This window comes from Diabrotica virgifera, chromosome 10 (assembly GCF_917563875.1).
Source record: "Diabrotica virgifera virgifera chromosome 10, PGI_DIABVI_V3a".
In the NCBI taxonomy this organism is placed as follows: Eukaryota; Metazoa; Arthropoda; class Insecta; order Coleoptera; family Chrysomelidae; genus Diabrotica; species Diabrotica virgifera.
In genome coordinates, this window is record NC_065452.1 from 142,218,927 (window position 1) to 142,246,750 (window position 27,824).

At 31.5% G+C, this 27,824-nt stretch overlaps 1 protein-coding gene across 1 annotated transcript in view; it reads right to left on the minus strand.

The window, feature by feature from the left end:
* Nucleotides 1-757: 757 nt before the first annotated feature.
* The window catches only part of LOC114332771 (syndecan), a 113,573-nt gene continuing 86,506 nt past the window's right edge, over nt 758-27,824 (minus strand). Inside the window, exons 3-4 of the mRNA XM_028282547.2 lie at nt 24,706-24,885; nt 758-14,659 (exon numbers count right to left, since the gene is read on the minus strand). Coding sequence (XP_028138348.1) covers nt 14,487-14,659; nt 24,706-24,885 — 353 coding nt within the window. The 3' untranslated portion in view covers nt 758-14,486. The remainder of the gene's footprint in view (nt 14,660-24,705; nt 24,886-27,824) is intronic.

The following is a 27,824-nucleotide window of genomic DNA, read 5'->3' on the forward strand; positions in this document are numbered from 1 at the left end:
CTTACCCGGTTATACTTATATTTTTTAGACCAGCACTGATGATATATCAGATCGAAAACTAGTTCTGTGATGTAGCCCTTTTTAGGTATTTTAATAAGTATACCTTTTATAAAGGATTTTACTTGTTTTTGAAGTTATACTTCTTTAGGCGCGATTGAGAGTAAAATTTCATAATACTGCGCGCATGCGCACACAGACAGTATGGCGTTTAGTTGCTGAATCTTTCAAGTTATGTATAAATATATCAGTGCAAGAAAAGGTGTGAAAAGAATATATATTCGTGTTTTTAGTTAATATATTTATTATAATTTTTGTGTCTTTGGATTTGTCTTCCTCAGGAGTAAGATGAGTATTAAAACATTTTATTGTATATTTATTATACTTCACCTTCCAGTCTATTTGTTACCGTGAATTGTCATTAGGTAGGTTCGAACCGATACAGACACAGTCTTCGTAGCGTATTTGGTATAGCATTCGGCCAGAGATAACTCAGTCCGGAGCAATCCTATACTTTTTTATATTTTTTTGAAAGCGGTAAGCACATAATTAGTTTAGTGTTTAAAAAAATTAAAACAAACTGTTAAAGTATATTTATTTTTAAGAAATCATATAATAGAAGTATAACTTCTTACGTGCGTACAAATGTACAAAGTACACACACACATTCTTTTTGGAAATTAAAATAGCGAGCCCAAATCCGACACGATAGGGTAAAAAGGAAGGGGCGAAAATGAGGTAAAGATAAATAAAACAAACATTTATACGTCTTTATATATTTACAACTGGATTGTACAACATTATTCTAATAATATACAATTGAATCTCGAATAGCTACAATCCGTTTAATAAAAAAGTTATTTTAGTAATTAATTTATCTTTGATATAAATATTGTTATTTGTTAAAAATAAAAATGTTCAATGGATTTAATTACTTGAAGTTAGCAGCAACCATTACTGCATCGACTATTGTTAAAAATCTTTAATTCACAACTAAACAATCAAGTTAAGTCATTGTTTGTTAAAACATAGATGCCTAAATATGACACTTCAAAGAACAATGTTAATAAGCTTACACCATGTGAACTACAATATCATTGTCAATACATACACCAATATTGACAGTACAGTAAGCCCCAAATAAGTAAAATTTTGCAAGTTTTTAAGACTACACTAGTATTTCAGTCTATGAATGTATAGAGAAAGCACAGAATATGTCAAAGCAGATGTCAGATCTCTATATGGTATCCAAAGAACTTGCCCGACGTCAATTCTTCTTATTCGAAGCTTACTCTATACACATCTATGTTTTAAGCTCTAACATTATTTGGAAATAATGTCAAATAAGGGCCTTAAAACGCTCAATTAGCATATTGCACTTTGAGATTATTTTTGATGCCAGAAAATGTTTTTTAAAATTTAAGTAGTTTAAAAAACCTAATAAGTTAGGAATTAAGAATTAAAATCTACATAACAATTACTAAGCATAACTACAAAATAAAGTGTATGTACTTTATTCACTGAAATATATTTCGGTGAAAAAGATAACAAATAATATAACTGATATAAATACCACTATTTTTTGGATGTAGAGAACATACAGATAATGCTATTCAAAATATCATTTCAAATATTCCCATGCTTCCAAGTGTTATAGTTTTTAAATATTCATCAGATTCACAACCTAAACAAAACAGATTTTTACCAAAGCTGCTACAGATTAATGTAACGTCTCAAACGTGCTGCCCAAAAATGTTTACTATTTCTGTGAAAAATTCAAGTATTAATACATTTATTCTATACGTTTTAGTAATTCCTTAAGGTATTTATTTTACATTTAGTTAAACCAATTTACTTCTTTTTGACAATGTAAACCAGCAAAAATAAATAGCCAAAACACCAAGCTTTACAGAAGAGCACATTAGCGCATCCTCATATGCAGGATTTTTGCAACATTTAAACATGCTAGTCAATTCAGCCGAGCAATAATCAAAATCAATACTACGCTAATAACCCAAGGCGTGTAAAAAAAAAAGAAGAGTTTCAAGGCCTTTATGAAGCAGCAGGATGATTTTTGAATGCTGCTGCTTATGGTTTTGATACAATAATCAATTACAAAGATTTGCAAACAAAATTGAGTAGACAAGCTTATAAAACTCAATTTAGGAAGATTTTCAAAGCCTTTATGTAGCAGCAACATGATTTCTAAATTCTGCTTCTAATGGTTTTGATATTATAATGTATTATATATAGAATTTACAACCAAAACTGAGTAGAGAAGCTTATAAAGTTCAATTTAGGAAGATTTTCAAGGCCTTTATGAAGCAGCAGGATGGTTTCTGAATACTGCTGTTAATGTTTTTGATATAATAATCAATTATAAGTATTTGCAAACAAAACTGAGCAGACAAGTTTATAAAATTCAATGCAGAAAGATTCTCAAGGCCTTTATGTAGCAGCAGGATGATTTCTGAATCCTGCTGATATTGGTTTTGATACAATATTGAATTATAAAGGATTTGCAAACAAAACTGAGTAGACAAGCGTAAAAAATCCAATTCAGAAAGATTTTCAAGGCCTTTCTCTACCAGCAGGATGATTTCTGAATTCTGCTGCTAATAGTATGGATATAATAATGAATTATAAAGGATTTGCAAACAAAATTGAATAGACAAGCTTATAAAACTCGATTCAGAAAGATTTTCAAGGCGGCAGGATGATTTCTGTATCCTGCTGATAATGGTTTTGATACAATATTGAATTATAAAGGATTTGCAAACAAAACTGAGTAGACAAGCGTATAAAATCCAATTCAGAAAGATTTTCAAGGCCTTTCTGTACCAGCAGGATGATTTCTGAATTCTGCTGCTAATAGTTTCGATATAATAATGAACTATAAAGGATTTGCAAACAAAACTGAGTAGACCAGCTTATAAAACACAATTTAGAAAGATTTTCAAGGCAGCAGGATGATTTCTGAATCCTGCTGATAATGGTTTTGATACAATATTGAATTATAAAGGATTTGCAAACAAAACTGAGTAGACAAGCGTATAAAATCCAATTCAGAAAGATTTTCAAGGCCTTTCTGTACCAGCAGGATGATTTCTGAATTCTGCTGCTAATAGTTTTGATATAATAATGAATTATAAAGGATTTGCAAACAAAACTGAGTAGACAAGCGTATAAAATCCAATTCAGAAAGATTTTCAAGGCCTTTTTGTACCAGCAGGATGATTTCTGAATGCTGATGCTTATGGTTTTGATACAATAATCAATTACAAAGATTTGCAAACAAAATTGAGTAGACAAGCTTATAAAACTCAATTTAGGAAGATTTTCAAGGCCTTTATGAACCAGCAGGATGATTTCTGAATTCTGCTAATGATTTTAATATAACATTGAATTATACAAGATTTGCAGACACAACTGAGTAGACAAGCTTATAAAACTCAATTTAGGAAGATTTTCAAAGCCTTTATGTAACAGCAGGATGATTTCTGAATACTGCTGTTAATGTTTTTGATATAATAATCAATTATAAGTATGTACTTGCAAATAAAACTGAGCAGACAAGCTTATAAAACTAAATTCAGAAAGATTTTCAAGGCCTTTCTGTACCAGCAGGATGATTTCTGAATTCTGCTGCTAATAGTTTTGATATAATAATGAATTATAAAGGATTTGCAAACAAAACTGAGTAGACCAGCGTATAAAATCCAATTCAGAAAGATTTTCAAGGCCTTTTTGTACCAGCAGGATGATTTCTGAATTCTGCTGCTAATAGTTTTGATATAATAATGAATTATAAAAGATTTGCAAACAAAACTGAGTAGACAAGCTTATAAAACTCAATTTAAGTATATCTTTAAGACTTTTATACATGTAATTGCACGATGATTTCTGAATTATGTTGCTGATGGTTTTGATACGATATTGAATTATAAAGGATTTGTAGACAAAACTGAGGAGACAAGCTTATAAAACCCAATTAACGAAGGTTTTTCAAGGCCTTTCTGTAGCAGTACGATTATTTCTGAATTCTGCTGCAAATGTTTTGGTATCATATTGAATTATAAAAGATTTACAAACAAAACTGAGTAGAAAAGCTTATAAAACTCAATTCAGGAAGATTTTCAAAGCCTTTCTTGTAGCAGCAGTATGATTTCTGAATTCTGCTGCTAATGGTTTTGATACGATATTGAATTATAAAGGATTTGCAAACGAAACTAAGTAGACCAGCTTATAAAACCCAATTTAGGAAGATTAAGGCCCCGTTCTCATGACAAGCGCTTAACGCGCGATTACAGCTACATACATTTTACTTGAGACAGTTCACATTCTAACCCCGTTTTAAGTCATTAAAACGAGCATGTGAACGGTCTCAAGTAAAATGTAAGTAGTTACTGTATGTACTGACGGATAGATACAAAAACCAGTTGGTTAATTGATAGTTGATTAGACCTTTTTTACACAAAACATACGCAAAAATACAAAAATGCGTTTTACAGAGATATTTAAACTAAAATTTAGTAATTTGATGAGATGACTAGCATGTACGAATACATCTTAACAGTTATTATGAATGACTGATTGCCATCGCATTTTGGCATTCTAATTACCCCAAAACAGCCAAATAAGATTGATGTTTTGTGCTAATACCGAACATTATAAGCTTTTCATCTAGGAAACGAAGATTATAATTTTCAATGTGTAAATCGGTTTTATTCTGAATGCAACAAAATTTCTTTTGATATCAACAAAATTTGTGCTATGTGGTTTTAATGATGTTAAATATAACAATATTTTAAACAATTAGGCCATGTGTAAAATACCCTAAAATAAAGGAATTAATTTATAAAATAAGTAGAGGAATATTTTGATAAAAATATCACTGTCAAGTGGTATGAGACCGTGAGATGTTTTTTCAATTTTTTTGACGGCTTTTCGATTGTAAATCAACTACACATCGAGTCAAGACTTGAATCGAAATATACAGAGAGTGGTAAAATTATTATTTGAAGTATAAAAACTGCAACAAAATAAACCTTGCAGGTTATCTTAAAGAAAAGATATTGTTGAGTCTGCAGTAAAACCGAAATTATCTCCTTAAAGTTAATTCACGTCATCAATGGCATCTATGTCGTCACAGTACTACCAACTGCAGTTCATAATTCCCTACATTCTTTACTATCCTGACAATATGGCAACTTTGTGCGAAAATGTCAAATGTCAATGTCAAAATTAGATAACGTGCAATTAAACAAATAATGTATAGACAATCTGCTTGAAAATTGAAATTTGGCACAGCCGACTTGATGAAAACACTTTCATCATCTCAATTATCAAAGACTATTACAATGTTAACAGATTTTATTCGTTTCTATTCCTTCTCGAAAACTCTCACGATCACACACCACTAGTAAATCTAATAAAATTGTCAATACCATATTTCTGCTCAAAACAGTAATTCTAATGGAAGGAAAAATTCAGTTTACCGAAATATTGTGTTAGTGACATTGACAGACTTAAGCTAACTTCAACTGGTCAAAAAGACGGTATTGTTTATTACAATCTTCCAACAAAGAGACAAAAGATAACTATAAAACAGTTGCCAAGACTTCATTATATAGAAAAGTTTGTCACCAATTTGATAGTAGCTGCGCTTATACTTATACACTGAAATCTACATTCAGGTGTTCAACTATTGGTTTTATTTGAATTTGTAGCAGCGAACAAACTGAGCAGAACATACTGGCTCCAATGTCATTAATTTCTGGTTTATTTGCGTATATTTTCTACAACAAATTTATTGTCTTCTTAGATTGGTTACATTGGTGTTAAGCCAAATGTAATGATCCCTAGTGGCATGTTAGATGCATTGGGGCCTTGACGTTTTGCCATGACAAGCTACGACAGCCACAAATTCAAATATATTTATAAATTTAATAATAAAAAAATTAAAAAGAACGAATAATTCCTATCAATTAGTAAAATATATCTCAATCATCAAATTATAACTTTCAATTCACATATCAGAAGATAAATATAGTGTGTCTAAAATTCACCCTTACAATTATTTTCTGAGGCAAAAGACATCAAAATTATGTATCACATGCTATATGTTCATTTAAGAAATATGGCGATTACGTCATATTTTGACAGCTGTCAAATGAAATTTATCGAACTATGAGAAGCTAGTAAAATCAAGAGTTTTCCTTAAAAGCTGAATTATTACGCATGATACATACATTTTTTATTGTAGATGGTAGCCATTGTAAGTTAAATAGTTGCCATTTTAAAGAGACTTAACATAATACTACAAAAATTTAGGAACAGACTGAGTAATAACAGATCTAAAATTAGATATTGCTGCACATATGATCACATTTAAAATACTTTTACAAACTGGCTTCCAATGTGAAGTTAAGTGCTTTGTCCATAAAATAATTGAAGGGTGAGGTGGATTTTAAATGGGCACATATACTTATGTTATAAAAAAATATTCTCATTTTGTTTTGTGAATTTAACTGCCATAATGAGGTCTTTGATTCAGAATCAGTTTTTGGGTGTCGGCACACGTCGATCTGTACTATTTCTGAATAAATAAATAAATAATTTTATACACAATGTGTACATACACAATATAAAACCAAATATAGACGAGGCACAAGCTAAGCTGAATACAAATAGGTGTAGATAGAACGTTAAGAGCTAAGAACATCATGTACGAGGAAGGTTCCAGTAAATATACAGGGTGTTAGCAAATAAGTATGAAAAACTTTAAGGGCTAATTCTACATGAAAAAATAATGCCGGTTTGCTCTATAAACATATGTCCGCAAATGCTTCGTTTTCGAGATACGAGGTGTTGAAATTTTTATTTCAAACTGCCAATTTATTTATTACTCTAAGACCAGTTGAGATATGAAATTGAAATTTGATGAGTTTTAGGAGGTAGTTATTGCGCAATTTTTTACATACAATTAAGAATTTTGTATTCATTATTGGCGCGCATACGGGTAATAGTCTGAATTTTTTTAAGAAAAAAATAGTACACCACTGAGATATTTCAAATTAAAAATTATTTTGAAACTCCATGTTTAATTGTTGATAAAAAAACCTTTCTTGCCTTTTTTTCACACCGTTTTTATGCAGAAAAATAAAACGTCTTGACGCGTATTTTTCATTTCTTAATACATTATCAAGAACTATCCAATATAATAATACTAAACTAGAATAATAACAGAAAATATTACTAATAAGATTTTAAGTAGGGGCAAAGCTACAAGAAATGTTTAAAATGATCTCCTTTACAGGTAACAGAAAAATTTTATATTCATCATTGGCGCGCGTACAGGTAATGGTCTGAATTTTTTTAAGAAAAAAATAGTACGCCACTGAGATATGTCAAACTAAAAATCATTTTTAAATTCCCCGTTCAATTTACGACAAAAAATCTTTCTCGCCTTTTTTTCATACGTGCGCCGGTTTAAAAAAAAACAAAATATCTTAACGCTTACAAAGTATTTGAGGTAGTTTCCATATGCATAGAAACTTAGTTCAAATACTTTGTAAGTGTTAAGATGTTTTATTTCTTTGCATAAAAACAGCGCTGCATATGAAATGAAAGGCAAGAAAGATTTGTTGTCATAAATTGAACCAGTAATTCAAAAATGATTTTTAATTTGACATATATCAGTGGCGTACTATTTTTTTCTTAAAAAAATGCAGACCATTACCCGTACGCGCGCCAATGATGAATATAAACTTCTTCTGTAACCTCTAAAGGAGGTCATTTTTAACATTTGTTGTAGCCCTGTACTTATTTAAAATCTTATTATTAATATTTTCTGTTATTGTTCCAGTTTAGTATTATTATATTGGATATTTCTTGATAATGTATTAAAAAATGAAAAATACGCGTCAAGATGTTTTATTTTTCTGCATAAAAACGGTGTACCATATGAAAAAAGGCAAGAAAGGTTTTTTATCAACAATTAAACGTGGAATTTAGAAATAATTTTTAATATCTCAGTGGCGTACTATTATTTTCTTTAAAAAAATTCAGTCCATTACCCGTAGGCGCGCCAATGATGAATACAAAATTCTTAATTGTATGTCAAAAAATGCGCAATAACTACCTCCTAAAACTGACCAAATTTCATTTTCATAGCTCAACTGGTCTTAGAGTAATAAATAAATTGGCAGTTTGAAAAAAAATTTCAACACCGCAACGAAGTATATGCGAGATATTAGGTTTGTTCGTAGAACGATCAGCAACCGTTGCCAACCATCAGAGGCATGCGCGTTCCTAATCTACAAACTCTAACTGTTAACTGCGCAGCGCCAACGGTTAACTGCGCATGCGTCTGATGGTTGGCAACGGTTGCTGATCGTTTGGATCGTACTACGAACAAACCTATAATGTTTATAGAGCAATCTGACATTAATTTTTCATGTAGAATTAGCCCTTAAAGTTTTTCATACTTATTTACTAACGTATAGTCGTCTAACTGAATCTATACCTCTCAGGAAGTAATTATAGATAATCAAATGCATTCGCTTCAAGCTACATACTTCAAGGTTACTTAGGCAGTGAAAATTGTGGATGATCTTATAGCATCGAGGATAGATCCAATAAAAATCACACATTTACATTTAACGAATCAATGATGAAGTTTTTATGTAGCGTTTATGTATTGAAGCCCTTTGACATTAGTAGTTCTTTAATCATTCAGTACATAAATCTGACAAGAACATTTAGTAATGTTATTTAAGCTAGGAATTAGGAATGCCCAGACAAATTGAAATTGTTCTAGAAAAAATTAAACATAAACTTTATGAAAGACTGCTCAGTTTCTACTTTAGCCACCTACATGTTGTCCTCGTCATAACGATTGTTTTACAGAAGAATATACTTGAGCGGAGGTACACGTCTGTCAATAATGATTTAGAGAACATGTTTGTCTAGGTCTAGAAACAACTCCAAAATCAGTACCAGAAAAATTTTTTCTATAAGATTAGAACACCTCCAAAAGACTATGCAATGAACTGTTGTTGCGCAGAAGCATCACGTGGGTGCAGGATGTCTTTTGTTGAATTGGTTTTAGGCATCAATAATTTGGATTCCATAGACCAAATACATCTAAATGTCTTTTTAAATTAAGCTAATTATGGTGATAAAGTACTTTTTTTACATATATCTCTGAAGACCAAACATGGCACAATTCAAACAGTAAGTACCTTAGAGTCCTTTTTTAATTTGTTTATTGCAATCTTAGGGTAAGATAAGAACAAGTAGGTCGCGGTGGAGGTGGAGGTCGCGGTCGACATCCATGTAAAACAAACACATTGTAGTAAATGGAAGAGAACAGAGCAGCTTTTGAAAATAAAATGAGTTTGTTTTACATGAATGTCTACTGCGCGGCCTACAAGGATGCTTCCCTGTAATTGTTCCGTTCGAAGCCAAGTTGTCATTACCTGCTCTATCGGAGTTGATACTTTTTATATAATCCCTTTTTTGTATTCAGTTTATTTTTGAATTTCTTCAAATTTCATTAAACTACTTCACTTGATAGTGGTTCTAGCTCGACTGACAGCGCAGGTGACCTCCTTGCTATGTGCTGTCAACATCGACCGCGACTTAACTAGTGGCATCCACCGCGACCTACACCTCCACCTCGACCCACTTGCTTATTAGATATATGAAAACACTGGATATGTGCAGAATTGCTAGAATACGGATCATGAAAACGAATATAAAAGAAATAAAAAAACTTGTGCCTCCAGTTATTTAATATTTCCTAAAAACTAAACTTACTTAAAATATTGTGAAATTCGAAAATAACTTAGAGGTGCCGTTTTGTTCTCACTGTCATTATGATACTATTTTCCAAACTAATACAGCAAAGCAAATCGTGTTTTTAATCAATATCATCTTTATAAGCCTATCACCAAATAATCCCTTTTTTTGTAGTTTACATTTTGTAGCATTGAGTACTTCCAGTGTAAATATTATGTCAAATTTATAACGGGTAATATAAATAATTTATGTCTTAGAGTATTTAGACTGTTTAAAGGGAATGTAAATAAATATTAAAATGCAATATAATGATTCATAAACATAATCTTAACAAATACTTATTTATTGTGACTGGTAGTCTGGAAGATTTTACTAATTGTAAACATTAATAAACCAATGTTTTAGCTGCCATCTGATAAGAACATTTGTAAACATAGGACATATCGATACATTTTTGGCAAAGTAACGTAAGTGACATTTAAGAAAATCATGTTTTTCCATTAAACTAACGCTATTATTGTTCAGAAGGCACTAAAGTGTAGTAAGCCTATACATATATTATGTTTAAAGTAATTCTAGGCTTACTACACTTTGGCATTACCTTCTAAACAATATGTAGTGTTAGTTTAATGGAAAAACATGATTTTCGCCAAAAATGTCACTTACGTTACTTTGCCAAAAATGTATCGATATTTAATACGTCCTGTATCGGCTAGTTCTATCAGGAAAGACCAATTTATTTGAATTTTTCTACAATGGTTTAATTTACTTTTAATAGAAAGTGAAAAGTAATTTGATATAAGCGAGGACACCACATATATAGAAATTACACGAGATATTATAAGGTTTTAAAAATGATTTATTAAGTGTTTACACAAAATGAAACTAGTACAAGGTAACTGCACCTGACTATGATAGATTTTTTAAAGAAATTACAGAAATATATTGACGATTCTAAGTAGGCTTATTGTTTGGAGTGTTTGAAGAACATATTTATCAAGAGTTTAGACATAACTAGCTCTAGTACATAACACCTAACTAATACAAGTAGCTGCACTTGACTACAATAAATTTTTTAAAAGATTTTACTGAAAGATGTTGATATTCTGAGTAGGCTTATTAATTGGAGTTTTTGAAGGACATATTAGTGACTATAAGGTCAACGAAAAATAGGAATAATTATCATATGAGGTGTGGCAATTAGGCTCCGACAAGTGAGTTTTAACTCGGACCTGGAAACATGTCTGGAAAAACAATATTTCCGTTAGTTTCCGTCAAAGTCTGACGTTCAGAGCAGGTTTAAACGGCTCCTGTCAGCAAAGGTTTTGGGTTTTGATGAAGAAAAGTATTGCAACATTACCACACCCACTATAACCCTGATATCTCTCCGTTATACTTTTTTATTCCTCAAGATGAATATGCGCTCCAAGAGAACTAATCATGGCACTGTAGACGTAGAGGATATCCAGGCATGCAGTTGAATATGTTAACTATTTTATTTAATTGAGACAAACCACAATTACAATTTTTAATTTTAAATTAATTAAAAAAATTTTATTAAAAAATTTTTTAATTGAATTTTTTCCTAAATTATTAATCATATGGTTCATTCCAATTATAGACGGAGAGGCAGCTCTGAAAAATCCCTTTAAATTTACTAAATCTAAATTTTTCACAGTTGATTACTGTGATTGTGTAGAGAAACATACTGCGGTCGGTCAAGCGAAACGTAGAACAGGGGTTACTGAGAGGGTATCAAAGTTGCTTTCCTACGAAGGTAATTAAATCCATTTACTAAGGCTGAAAATCAGTACACACATTCTAAATTAAATATAAATAAAAGTTATTATAGTCGGTCAGCTGTATGACGGGACAGAGCCGGTCGGTCGGACCCAATGAATGTACAGGGTTATTCACTATATTTTGACCCCCTTGTAAACAGCTTTATTTACAGAATTATGAGAATAGGGGTCGTGTGCTAGCTCATTTGAAAGGCTATTCAATTCTCTATATAGTACTATAAACATTAAGATCATACAGGGTGTCCAAAATTTTTTTTGAATTATTAATTAAACAATTAATTTAATTAAAAAACTTTTTTTTGGACACCTTGTATAATTAATCATGTTAATGTTTATATTACTGAATAGGGAATTGAATAACCTTTCAAATGAGCTAGCACTCGACCCTATTCCCATTTAAAGAAATAGTCGATTACGTCATCACGCCCAAATGGATGACGTCACTAGTACGATATATGTCAAAAAATCATAATTTAAAAATCGAATAACTTTTGTATATTACATTTTTTTCTAATTCTGTAAATAAAGCAGTTTACAAGGGGGTCAAAATATAGTGAATAACCCTGTACATTCATTGGGGCCGATCGACCGGCTCTGTCCCGTCATACAGCTGACCGACTATAATAACCTTTATTTATATTTAATTTAGAATGTATGTACTGATTTTCAGCCTTAGTAAATGGATTTAATTACCTTCGTAGGAAAGCAACTTTGATACCCTCTCAGTAACCCCTGTTCTACGTTTCGCTTGACCGACCGCAGTATGTTTCTCTACACAATCACAGTAATCAACTGTGAAAAACCTAGCTTTAGTAAATTCAAAGAGATTTTTCAGCGCTGCCTCTTGGACTATTACCTAAAGTAAATAACAGCGACCACCTGATTCTCCTTTACTTACAGATCAATTTTATACCTTTTGCTCTTATTAAAGAATATTTAAAAACACGAAATGCAATGGTATACAGTTTTTACAAACAAAAAAAAATCATATTTAACAGAATATCTTTGAATTCAGTCTCAATATAAAAGTCAAATATGTTAGATCAGTTAGACGAACAAATGCCACGTGTAATCTACTGGGATAAGCTGCCAATCTAGTCAATTCCTCGTAGCAGATTCAATATTTAAACAGTTAATGAATGCCTTGAGAGTAAAGTGGCAAATGGAATTAAACGTGCACCACTACAAGAATTGATTATTCAAACATTTAGTTTAATTCTAACTACTAATAGAACACAGTGGATTTGTTCGTCTCTGTCTAACACAGTTTAACTACTCGTTGCTTGTTATGGCGAGGTATGATGCATCCAATGCAAGTAAAACAATCAAAGTATGTCAAATTTATATACCTAATGAAATAAATTTTTAATATAGTCCAAAAAAGAAATAAAATATAGTCTATCATAGCAATAATGTCCAATATTACCAATATTAAAAAGGTTACACTCTGACCAGAATGGGAATAGACGTGAGCATACTTTCTTTGCCTCCTTTATAGTTAAATTCTTCAACAAATCTCTTACAAATTTTATGTATAGTGGGCACTTAATATAACTGAAAAACAAAAGCCCACTATACATAAAATACTTAAGAAATTTGTTGAAGAATTTGACTATAAAGAAGGCAGTAGTAGTAAAGTGGGACCATTTAATGTAGATCTACAGTGTTCCCAATGCTTGAAAAAGGTCTCCATTACAGCATGGTCTATTTCATTGGATGTACTAGGATAGAAATCTATCAAGCACTTGCTTCATAGGTTAGACCCTATTAAAGTTTATCTCCACTATCATTATATCATGATGGCCAAACTTATAGCATGCCGATGATTTTGGTGCTCAATGTGTACAGTCCCTGTTCAAATTATGTATTACTGAGCTTGTTTAATTTGAAGCACGTTAAAAGTATCTTCACAGTGATCCAGGCCTGCTGAATGCGTTTGATAACAAATTAGTGAATAATCATCCTGCATAATTACGTTAAAAATGGTGAAACTTTTTGATTGAATTGTCAAAACGTGACAGATAATAGAATGTGCTAAAAGTGTGCTGGAACTCGACTTTTTCCATCTGTTTTGGTGATTGGTGAGCAGGGACTGTAATTTGTCTATCTGTGAAGCTTATAGGAATGTATCTTTATATGCTGATTAATACAAATAAAAAACCCAATGAAAAAGTGCTCATATTGCAAAGAAATGGAGTCATACTACGCCATACTCTGCAGTTAATGCAAATCAAGTATAAATTAATACTGAACCAATTACTTTTATCACTGAGAATTTATTAAAATGTGTAAAAAGTGGGGGGTTTAGCTGCAAATGTCAAACTGTAATTTGTGGTTACAATAACAAATTGTCATAAAACCAGCTGTACTCTAGTTATATGTCTTTAAATAATGTAAAGCATAAATAGTTGCATTAATAAGCATAGATAGCTTAGTTCCTAGACAATTTTGGAAAATATCAATAAAACTACTCCTAAATTTATTGAATATTAGGTACTTAAGTAAATTTAAGTTTATAGTACATTTAAGGTAAAGATAAATTTTATTAAAATAGTCAAAATTAAAAGAAAAATGTACTATAAACTCAAGATTATAATGGACGTACAACATTTAGTTACTTTTGTTACATTCCATATATGTATATTTATGTACATCTCCCAAACAAACAAAATGGCGGCTCAATGATTTAGGGCAGTTTTCCGACAAGAAAATATGTAACGAAATTGAACAAAAAGGTAATTTGTAAAACTGCATTATGTGCGTATGAATGTAATGTCGCGAAGCTTCAAGTGGAAGATCCCTTTCATATCTTTTACTTGAACTTCTTGAATGAGCAATGTCAGATCTTCCACATTATTGAAAATTTCTTTAGTAGGACTACTTTCAGGCAAAGAATTCTTTATTTGTTGTAGCTCTGCTGTACGAGTTTGAGTTTGGCGATTGCTTGGGGTCTCCTACTGCATATGAGCCCTCATCCTTTTTGCGCATTCTGTAGACGATGAACATCACCACTAATATTGCACATAGTAATCCAACAACAGCGCCACCAACCACAGCTAAAACAAACATATATATTAATTAGGTCATTACTTACTTAAATACAAAATCTAATTGTACACGACAAATTTTAAATCATTAAACTACAGTGGGCGTGTAAAATATGGAAACATAAAGATATCTGTATAATATGTAACAAAATGTTAGTTATGTATATCAGATGGATCAGCGATTTCAAATTTTAAAGAAAAGAGAAAAGTCCCAGATACAAAATTCACTATTAAAATAATAGTAAATAATTATTGGATAAATGGGACTAATCATTGGATAAATGGGACTTTCTCTTTCTTTAAGAGATGTCGCTAGGGCGTCTTAAACTGTCTTTTATTTTAAAATTTTATATCTTCGACGTTGTCAAATGTACAGTTTCTGAGATATACGGATAATATATGCGCATTTTTAAATGGAACCACCCGTATTTTACAATCTTCTGTTACAGTTTTTTTATTGACGATTCAACATAAAATTTGTTAATGGCCAAGATTGGCCATTAATATGCAAAAATTAGTGAAAATCTTTTTATTACAACCGTTGATATTAACATAAAGAGAAAATAAAATGGGCTCCTTGGTATTTGTTAGAGTTTAAATATATGCACGTACACATAATGGCAGTAACAAACGCCCTCAGGTCCACAAACACATGCAAATGTATGCAGTCTGTGATTATGCAATGATAACGTGTTGGACTTACATTCCGCTACAAACAAGGGGCTCCTTCTTGAGTATTCAATAACATGATTTATTGCTCAAATTATGCCAATGGGGGTATGGTGGAATAGACGGAAAATGTTGTAAAGGTTAACAAGTATATAGAAAAGTTCTCGAGGGTAGTGAGATAAGTATATGTAAAATTTACATATACTATTTACATATACTATTTTACATATACTATTTAATAGGTCACAGGCTATCCAAGAACGGTAAAACAGAATTGCAGAAGAGACAGAGCACTAATTTCATCGGAAACGATTAGAAAAGTATTAGATGAATTTTCAATTAAAATAGATTTCTGTATTTTTTATAAAGTTTTCTATTCTGTTTTTAATTGCTCCTCATCTGATGTATCTATTACTAAGCCTCTCATTAATAAGTTGTTTTCTTTTTTCCTTTCTGGTCTACTTCTAGGACTATATTGTGGTAAAAAAAGGTACAAGATTATGGCTTGTATTTATTACTTTCTTTAGAAAGTTTACTGTACTATCCTAAATAGGCACAAAAGTTCTTAAAATGCAAATAAAGACTACGAAAATTTGAAAATTTCCATTACACTAATATCTACAAAATTACTCATTTGCCAATGTAATTTATTCATAATATAAAGCAACGATTGAACATTATCTTTTATATTATAATAATATATGGAAGATTTTTGAATTTATTTTGGCTGTTATCATAGCTAAATGTTGTTCTGAAGCTATTTTCTTGTGGCATTTTTGCAATTAACTATTTTTTATGGGAAATAAGCCACAATTTTACTAAAAAATGATTTTATTAACGTTTCTACGCCCAAATCGGGTGTCGTTGTCAAATTACTATGGATTCTCTAGCGCGAGAATTTTACTGTCACCATTGCATGTGGTTGTCTTTTTAAAGACAGATCACATGTCATGATTTTTTTGTGACGGATATTCTTGAGTTGGGGTTGATTTCATGTAATCGAATGAACTATCTTTGAACAAAGTCGTCCCAGGAACGCAACTCATAAATATTGGCAATATCATTTTAAAGTCTTCAACTTTAAAATGTATAATATGTCTGAATTGCCGATATAAATGAGTCAGATTAAATAAATTATTATAAGAATTTTTGTTACTAAGCAACAACATTTTTGTTTAATTCATTAATATTTTTTATATTTTGACAACGACACCCGATTTGGGCGTCGAAACGTTAATAAAATCATTTTTTTAGTAAAATTGTGGCTTATTTCCCATCAAAAATAGTTAATCATAGCTAAAATTTAAGCAAAAACGAAACCTAAAATAATATCACCCTGCATTTTAATTTTTTAATATTATTTATGGTTCTAATAAAAATATTTCAACTACGCTTTAAAATGGATGAGATTTTATTACCTTAACCTTGTCGTTAAAAATAAACAATAGGAAATATGCAATCATTTGATTACATCTGTAAATATTTTCTTTCTCTTTTAATATCATCAAAGAAGACATGGTTTAGACATTAAAAATGAGATCAGAAGATGTACATGGTAATGAAAAACAAAACAACAGCACAAACCATAGAAATAAATAATATAAATAGATAGAAAACATTTCTTTGAGAAAATAAAAAAATAATTCACCTGGACTTAATTTACGGAATAAAAATAATAGCCCAGGAAAATAAATTTCTGTCAGGATATCTCAATAATCGGGTATTTGGCAAGTTTTTTCGTTAATATAGGTATTAATATACAGGGTGTCCCGAAAAGATTGGTCATAAATTATACCACACATTCTGCGGTCAAAAATAGTTCGATTGAACCTAACTTACCTTAGTACAAATGTGCTCATAAAAAAAGTTACAGCCCTTTGAAGTTACAAAATGAAAATCGATTTTTTTCAATATATCGAAAACTATTAGAGATTTTTTATTGAAAATTGACATGTATCATTCTTATGGCAGTAACATCTTAAAACAAAATTATAGTGAAGTTTGTCCACCCCATAAAAATTTGATGGGGGTTTTGTTCCCTTAAACCCCCCCATACTTTTGTATACGTTCCAATTAATTCATTATTGTGGTATCATTAGTTAAACACAACGTTTTTAAAACTTTTTTGACTCTTAGTATTTTTTCAATAAGCCAGTTTTTATCGAGATGCGGCTTCTTTTTTAATATATTTACATAAAAATTTTATGGGGGTTTTGTTCCTTTAAACCCCCCAAATGTTTGTGTACGTTCCAATTACACTATTATTGTGGTACCATTAGTTAAACACAGTGTTTTTAAAACTTTTTTGACTCTTAGTCTTTTTTTGAGAAATCACCTTTTATCGAGATATGGCTTCTTTTTCAAAATATACCTAAAAATGTAAATTATAAATACATTTTCAGATTATTAACAGGTCTCTATAATCGTATTTAACCATATACAAATATGTGGTGGATTCGACAAATATTCAAAATAGGTCGATAAACACTGGCTTATCAAAAAAGTACTAAGAGGCAAAAAAGTTTTAAAAACATTTTGTTTAACTAATGGTGTCACAATATTAATTTAATTGGAACGTACACAAAAGTTTGGGGGGGTTTAAAGGAACAAAACCCCCTTAAAATTTTTATGGGGTGCACAAATTTCACTTTAATTTTTTTTTAAGATGTTGCTGCCATAATAATGCCACATGTCCATTTTCAATGAAAAATCTCGAAGGGTTTTCGATATATGAAAAAAAATCGATTTTCATTTTGTAACTTCAAAGGGCTGTAACTTTTTTTGTGTGCACTATTGTATATAGGTAAGTGAGGTTCAATCAACATATTTTTGACCCCAGAATCTGTGGTATAATTTATGACCATTCTTTTCGGGACACCCTGTATATTAGACGAGGCAACGAAGCATTAAACCTAGTAATTTTGTGCAGTAAGGTGAATCGTCATGCAACTTTTTGGATTCGATTCGTGAGAGTGTCATGCAATTTTATGAACTAAATTGATCTTTGGCAAAAATTTTTGTGCATGAGAAAAAGCATCTTTAAAGTGCATCTCGAAGAGATGGAAAATAAATTGAAGCAAATGAGTTCAATTTTTATACTTGGGGGTTTTGGAGGTCACTGAACACGAATTTCATGACGGCGATGGTCTCCGAGGTACTTGGTGCCCAGGGTGGAACTTGTCGCCTGGGACGACCGATTACTTCGCGGAACGATCTAATAATTCGCAAAATGAAGATTGGATCAAAAAATTGAAAAATACGTGTTCAATATTTTTCAAAAATCTATCGAATGACACTAAACACGACCACCCCACTCCTTGGGGTGGGGTGGGGGTAACTTTAAAATCTTAAATAGAAATCCCATTTATTATTGCAGATTTGGATTTCTTACGTAAAAGTAAGTAACTCTTATTCGAGACATTTTTTAGAATTGTGGATAGATGGCGCTATAATCGAAAAAACGATTTTTTCGTGATACCATAGGTAAATTAGGGAAACGGTCTAATATCTCGAGAAATGCGCTTCCAAATAAAAAACCAAAAAATACGTCTTTTATAATATTTTTTAAGAGTCTATCGAATAACATAAAACACGACCCTCCACTCCACCCCTTGAAGGTGGGGTGGGGTGTAACTTTAAAATCTTAAATAGGAGCCATTTTTATTGCAGATTTGGATTCCTTACGTAAAAATAAGTAACTTTTATTCGAGACATTTTTTCGAATTATGGATAGATGGCGTTATAATCGGAAAAATACTATTTATTAGCGCCATCTATTAACAATTCTAAAAAATGTTTCGAATAAATATTACTTATTTTTTCATGAGGAATCCAAATCTGCAATAAAACATGGGGGATTCCAATTTAAGATTTTAAAGCTAACCCCCACCCCACCTCCAGGAGGTGGAGTGGAGAGTCGTGTTTGATGTTATTCGATAGGTTCTTGAAAAATATTAAATACGTATTTTTTGGTCTTTTATTTGGAAGTGTATTTCTCGAGATATTAGACCGTTTCTATAATTTACCTATGGCATCACGATAAATCGTTTTTTCCGATTATAGCGCCATCTATCCACAATTCGAAAAAATTTCTCGAATAAAAGTTGCTTATTTTTACGTAAGCAATCCAAATCTGTAATAACAGATGGGCGTTTCCGTTTAAGATTTTAAAGTTATCCCTACCCCACCTCCAGGGGATGGAGTGGGGGTCGTCTTTAGTGTCATTCGATAGGTTTTTGAAAAATATTAAACGCGTATTTTTCAGTTTTTCGATCCAATCTTCATTTCGTGAATTATTCGATCGTCCCAGGCGACGAGCTCCACCCTGGGCACCAGGTACCTCGGAGACCATCGCCGCCATGAAATTTGTGTTCACTGGCCTCCAAAACCCCCAAATATAAAAATTGAACTTATTTCCGTCAATATTTCCTGAGTTCTAAATTTTTCATTTTCCATCTCTTTGAGATGCACTTTGTGCATTTTCTCATGCACAAAATTTTTTGCCGGAGATCAATTTACTTCACAAAATTGCCTGACACTCTCAAAGTGAATGCAAAAAGTTGCATGACGATTCATCTTACTGCACAAAATTCCTAGGTTTTTGGCTTTTTAGTGTTTCGTTGCTCAAAACGTTTTCTGCAGAAATTTCGGGGTGGTTAAATTTTCTTCAAAATATTTGACAAGCAAATCAGCGACATTTGAAATGTGTTCTATTAGGACAGGGGTATGTACACAGAATCAAACGTCAGAGATAACTAGAAGAATCCGAATGACCTGGGCAGCAGTAGCAAGACTCAGTGATGTGTTGAAGAACAAAAAGATACCAATAAATCTAAAGAAAAGAGTATTGAACAGTTGTATTCTACCAGTTATGACTTATAGCCCGATCAAAGAACAATCTGACCAAAAAAAAAAAAATAAAGGAAGGATGAAAATTTGGGAATAGGTAGTTAAAATTGTCTATTATTAGGTATATAAGAACAAGTTTACAATTCTACATCCCCTCCATTTTACAAAAATGGAGAGGAATTTCCTCTCCATTAATAATAAATCCAAACCTTTTTCTGCCAATAAGATAGCGAGAAAATGATAATCAGAACATCCCACAGATGCTATGACTCTTCTTCTTAGCCAATAGAAAAATGCTTATTTACCCCCCTCTCGAAGGTGAAAAATATACATTCAAAATAAGCCCGGAATTGGATAAAATGACTAATTCTAAGCAACTTTTGTTCTATAGAGTTTTTCCCTAGGTCAAAACTTTTTGACTTATTTGCAAGTAAATATGTAAATAAAACAGAAAAAAACATGTTTTTGGACGGTTTTTTGGATATAACTCAAAAAGTAAGTATATCACAAAAAAAAAATATTCTTATCAAAAATATAGCTTATAAAAACTGAAAAAAATGGTGTATGCTTGAGGTCTGTAGTTCTTCATCATCAAATTAAATCGAATATTTTAATGTGAAATTACCCAAAAACGGAGCACCTTTCGGGGAAAACTCATTTTAACTTTTTTAAAGTGTTTAAAAAAGGTTTATTTTTGTTTTTTTTTAAACTTTAAAAAAACATTAAAAGTAAGTGAGTTACGCTCAAAATATTGTTGGCCCCCTTTATTTTTTGGTAAAAAAATCGCGAAAATCACCTCCTAATTAGCATCACAAATAAATTTTATAATTACCACTTCACAAGTTACTTTGCTTATGTAGTATTTATATGATCTGTAAGTTCATCCGTTCAACGTGCTTATTTTTGAAAAAGCTGTAGTTAAAATGGCTTGAACGAGTAACTAATCACGAGTTTCGGCAAATTTTTAACAGCCATAGCATAACCAATTTTTTTCTAACAAGAAAACAAAAAAGCAAAAATATTCAGAAAAGCAAAACGTACATTTTACTACTTTTTAAGATTTTTGGTATTACAGTGGAACCCCCATAAGTCGGCCCTCGATAACCCGGAAGTCCGGCTAACCCGGACCGATTTTCATCAGATACACATTTTGATTTTCAATATTTTGTATTTTGACAACGACCCGATTTGGGCGTCGAAACGTTAATAAAATTATTTTTCAATTTAATTGTGGCTTATTTCCCATCAAAATAGTTGATTATCAGACAAACCTTTCAACAATAAAAATGTATGTAATATAATATTTGAGAGATGTGTATGTGTGTAATTTGAACTATACGATAGTCGATACTAAAAATGACTCATAGCACACGCCGCATAAACAAGAGGCACCTGTCTGTAGTACCTATTCGTTTTTATTTCAAACTGTCTTAGCATTGTTTAGGAAAGACTATTTAAAAAATTCTTTTATAAACAATGGTCTTTAGTTTTCACTGTTCTTAAATAACATTACATCGTTGTGACTGTATTGTGTGTCTTGTATTGTTCGCTTTCGTTTGCTTACGTTTGTGTTTGGTGTTTTTTTTCAGTAATTTTGGTGTGTAGGTATTGTGCATATTTATAAATATATTTCATGTTATTTCAATTCTAACGGAGTTTATCTGTAAGTATACCGTATTTTATTAATTTTTACCATATTCTCCGGCTATCTCGGATTTTCGATAACCCGGATCGGCCGCGGTCCCGATTAATCCGAGTTATTGAGGTTCCACTGTACTAATAATTTTTAAGTTAATTCCATGAACAATTCCATTTTTTTTAAATAAAAAAAAGTTTTTTAAACCCAATTTTTTTTCAAAAATGAGCATTTTGAACCAATGAAACTTATAGATAATATTATTATAAACAATACATAAGTAAAGTAACTTGTGAAGCGGTAACGATTAATTTTATTTGGGAAGCTAATTAGGGGGTGATTTTCGCGATTTTTGTACCAAAAAATAAAAGGGCCCAACAATATTTTGAGCGTAACTACTTATTTTTAATGTTAGAAGTTTTTTGAAAAACAAAAATAAACCTTTTTTAAACACTTTAAAAAAGATGTAATGAGTTTTCCCCGAAAAGTGCTCTGTTTTTTTTGGTTATTTCACATTGAAATGGAACTGGTTTGAAACATATTGAAATAGCACAAAACAGAGAAGAGTGGAGAGCTCATGGGGAGGCCTTTGTCCAGGAGTGGATGCAAACAGGCTGAAGAAGAAGATGCACACAGAGCAGAAACAGAATTCCTGTATTTTTTCCTTCACACACGCTTCATGTCCAAAAGATTGGCTAAACAATTTTTCCACCTACCTCTACCGAAAGTATACTTTTCCGGGCCTGATTGTAGGGAGCAAAGTTGTACTTTTCCTCCCTAGGGAGGAAAATATTTTTCCTCCCTAGGGAGGAAAAGTAAAAGTGACGTCATGGTATTTCAATCATGAAATATAACTTATTGACGCCCTGTACAATATATATTTTCTATTACGCAGTATCTATACATTTTAACGTTTATTTATAAAACATCCTGTATTTTGCAGAATGGTAAAAAAAAGTAAATTGTTATTTTGATTTAACAATGTTTACATTAATAATTTGACTTATATTTGACAGTTGACAGTTATATTCTACCTACTTGTTAGTTTTAGTTCTAATAAATTTTGTTGGTTAGTTACATAAATAAATTAAGTAAAAATGAAAAAATGACTTGTTATTTGAGGAAGGTGGAAAAACCATATGTATAACATGGGAGTAAAGTGCCTTTTCCTCCCTTGAATGATTACTGCCCTCCGCTACGCGTCGGGCAGTAAACTTCATTCTCGGGAGGAAAAGTAACACTTTCCTCCCTTGTTATACAAATAGCTATTATTTCACTTTTTGAAATACTGGTTCTTAATGAGGTTTTTTTCATATAAATAAAACCAAGCACTTTTATATTTGCTTTCTTATCTTATCTTTGTTATCCTGTCTTTGCTTAATCGACACATAATTTTCCATATTCTTAGAAATGTTTACGTCTTAGAAGAATCCTCTTTTTAGTCATAGATAATGGGTATATTGGCGTATAATGGGGATCTTAATGGGTATAATCAGCTTTATTTTGGATATGCAGCTTAATTAGGACTTTCTAAATGGTTAATCTTAAATTTATTAGAACTTCTTCTACCTGATATCAAGAAAAGTTAACTGTTTAGAGTTGAAAAGATTACTGTTTATAAATCCTACTATACAGGGATACCGAATGTTACAGGGTGTTCGACCAAACTTATGTTTTTTTTTTTAAATGGAACACCCTATATTTTATCTTATATTAGAAATCTTCTAACTTCCCCATATCACCTCCTGCTAGGAACCTGTGACCTAAAGACAAGAAGTATTCTTCCATCTCTTGTTTATTTGGTGGGAAGTATGCCGCTGATACTGTTAATGGATCTAACCAATCTTCAATTACGATACTGGTTGCTTGTAGAAGGTTTTTTCTGAACTTAGGTAACTCATAGTGTTTAATTTGGTGTCTAATGAGCACTGCCGTTCCTCCTCTGGCTATCCTGTCAGCTTCTGGATGAGTTGTGTGGTACATTAAATAATTTTTAATATTAAAGTAAGAACTATTGTTAAACTGATTGTGATATTGGATGAATGAAGAATGTCAATGTCGTTGTGCGCAAGAAATACTTCTACTTCTTGTTTGTGTTTGGCAAGGCCGTTTGCATTCCTAAGGGCAATTTTATACAGTTGGGCCATTTCTAATTAAGAGATTAGTTAGTTGTGTGAGTTACAGTTGGGCCATTTCTAATTAAGAGATTAGTTAGTTGTGTGAGTTGTTCTCTAACTGATTTTATTTCTGCTGCCATTTGGTTCATTATTTGCTGTTGGTTTGTAATTGTATTTTGAAGAATGGATAATATATTATTGTCACTGGCAACTTGCGCATATGTTGGCCTGAATTGTTGTTGGGGTGTTGGTGCAGCTTGTACATTTTGTGGAGTAGGTTGTTGTGGGATCTGTGGATTAGTTTGTTGCGGTATCGTTTGGTGTGATTAAGGTTCAGACAAAAGATGCAAAATTATAAATGAGATAAAAACTAGAAAGATGGAATACTTGGGGCACATTATGAGGGGTGAAAAGTACTAACTTATAAGAAATATCATGCAGGGCAAAATTCATGGCAAAAGAGGTGTGGGAAGAAGAAAAATATCGTTTCTTCGAAATCTACATGAATGGTTCGGGTGTAGTTCGATTGAACTTTTTAGGCGCGCTGCTAACAAAGTCGCAGTGTCCATGATGATTTCCAATCTCCGCTAGGAGTGACACGTGAAGAAGAAGTATAACCATTCGAAAGATACGAGGGGATGGGACTTTTGACTAGCACTGTATAAATTAAGGTAAATAGTAATTGTAATGAAAAATTAAGCCTTTCAGTCCTAGGCCTTTAAAGGCCTGTTGATCTTTATAAATAAATATTAAATTATAAAAAATATAAATATAGTAAAACTTACCAGCCATCATGCCGGGTTGAGTAAAGAATGAAGTTGGGCGATCATTTGAATTCATTCTGACAGTTGGATCCAACGTAGTGTTAGGCGAACCTTTAGTTTCTTTGTCTTTGTCTTTCTCAGTTTCCAGTTCCGGTATGTTTCTAGGGAAACTTGGTTCTTGAGGTGGACTTATTTTTGGTTCTGAAATAGTCAATAATTATCTCACATATAAAATAAATTCTTGAATTTAGAAGATATTGTAATATATTAAGACCAAATTGACGATAATATAACATAAATAAAAATCTCAAAACCAGACTACAGACTACAGGTCGCAAAAAAAAAACAAGAACTAAAGAAGACAAAATAAGCAATGAAACGAAGCAATCAATGAAGGAAAGAAGAAAACTACTAGCGGAAAACAAACGCCATTCTCAAGAATATGTAGAACTAAGTAAAACAATTAGAAAAGAACTAAAATGTGACATAGTCCAGGGCGCATCTGTTTTGAGATGGACGTTGAGAGGTGACTCAAATTTTTTTTCAGAAATTGCTTGAAAATAACTCAAATGATAATATTTGAGTTATCCTCCCACTCAAAATATGAAGGAAAATTTCGATTTTTTTATTGGTTTTTTGATTATAACTTTAAAATTATTCATTTGTGAGAAAAGTTGTACTGACATAAAAGTTGCGTAATTAAATTTCCTACAATACAGAATTGGTTAAAAATTTAAAAAATAGTCACCCTTGTTGCAAAATAGCAATAATTGCGAAAAAAACCATACAAAAACAAGTATTCGCATTTTACGTTTTTCGACCATTTACGGTACACTTAGGACCTTCATATTTTACCCAGAAAAACTTTATAATATAGTTAAACAACACTGTAAATTTCATTAAGATCGGTTTAATAGATTTTGCAATCCAGCTTTCGCAAAAAAAATTCATTTTTTTAAAAGGTTGCAAGAGTGAAAATAAAGCAGATAGCAAGTTGAATTTTTTTTGCTTATAGAAGTGTACTGTACCTTTCATTTGCAATTACCACGGCGTCAGGAAATTTTTTAAATAAACATTAATTTTTGGTGCTACGCGCAGGACAGCGGGTTCGATTCACACAAGTTGATTTCCACCAAAATTTCTTCCAATCTTTATCTAATATATTATTTTCTTACTGTATATTTTGTTGTATTTTAATATTTAATTCCACAAAAATCAAACTAATTTTATTATTGTTTGTGAAATATTGTTTAAACAATTGCATAATATGTTTAAAAATAATAAACTCTTATTCTCTAAGTTAAAATATATGAACAAAGAAAGTTTTTGCTAAAATGTGTTTTTATTTTGCAATAAACAAATTTATTTATTTATATCGAAATGTAATAAAAATTAAAAATTCACAAGGAAAAAGTTTTCCTGTGGTTGGCTGTATAAAAAGGTATATTTAAAAACACTCAAACCACATCAAAATTGCAGCATAACTAGTTTTCGACTGGTTTACCAGTCATCATCAGTGCTTACGTGCAATTTACATGCTAACCACCAAGATAGTATTTGACAAAAATATGGGGGTCAAAGCCCAGTAAAAGAAGTCCGTCAAGGAAACATTGGTTTAAAAAGCTGCATTAAATATGGATGTTTAAAATATTTAGCTCATCTGCTCTAGGTAACATCTGAGCTGTGGATTCGACTGGTTTACATGTTGAAAGTCTGACGGCAAGTGACAATGAGATGGATAGGACCTCTGAACGATGACCGTTGTCATCGACCGGTGTCCAAAAATATATCTACCTAGGTCAAATTCTGAAACTTGACAAAGAAAAACAAAGTGCGGAAATCACTATAAGAACAAAACTGACATGTGGGCAGGATTTGGAAAACTCAGTTGGATACGTAAGAACCGCAAAATACCTCAATACTTGATAGTCTAGGCGCCAAATAGAGGCCACCGCGTCCTTTTCAATTCTGATGGACAAACTCAACGGTTTCTTATGGATTTTTGGCTGCTGATTACGAATTTCGAGGGTGGATTTCGATCCGAGTGGCCAAAAAATTGTTATAAACAATTTAATTGTTTATAAGGCTCTGGCTCATATACTAAAAGAGATAAAAAAAATGTTTCAAATAAAATTTGTTCCTTAATAAAAAACGAAGAAAAAACGTTTACTAAACTTAAATCCAACAATTAGAACTCAAGATATTGTAAAATTAGTGCACAATGCAAATTGCAAAATAAGTATTTTTCGAAGCTTTATCGATCGTAACTCAGCTTCTGCGCATGCAAATGAGCCTCAGAAGGTCTTAAAATTAAATTAATTAAAGCTTAATTAATAGGCTTCCAAACACAGTTTGTTAAATTGCTTTATCTTCATTTGTTTTAAAGTTATATTCGTTTAAAGTTATAATTTTCTTAAAAAAATTGTACCGGGTGTCCCAATAAGAATGGCGCTCGGCCATATCTCAGGAACCGTTTATAGTACAGCTTTGGGGAAAAAAATTTTATAACAAAAGTTGCCTCGAGAAAAGCCTGGAAATTATTTTCATAATTGTAAGTCCACCGCTAGAGGGCGTAATTGAATATCAAAAATTAAAAAATCGAAATTTTACAAAATGTGCCTAATGAAAGAGCACTGGAAATCCGATTATCGTATTCTTCATAAAATTCTGCGCATATTTTATTTCACAAGTTTAAGTCTACCTGTGCAAATAAGAGGTGGGGGTGAGTGGGAACCTTGTTATGAAAAAATCGCTGTAAGTCCGGTTCTGCTTAATCGATTTTTGCAAACTTGGTCTTGATGAAAACAGCTCTTTTTCGTCAATGTAATAGTTATAATTTGGAAACAGCCTATTACGTAATATGCCGGCTAGGAGGCGCTATTTATTTTCTTTTTAGAAATCTAGTTTTCTTTGGAAAATATTAAATACAAGTATGTATTTTTTTCCTGTATTACAAAATTAGACCAAATTAGCAACAGAATACCGAAAACCGCATGTCTATACCTTTTTTCTATCTCGAGATATCTTAAGAAACGTGTAAATTTTAAACATAACTGTTGCTGTCATATAAGTGGAAATATATAGAAGCAAGTAGTGTGCTATGGAAAAGAAACATTTTCCAGATGTCACCGTATATAATA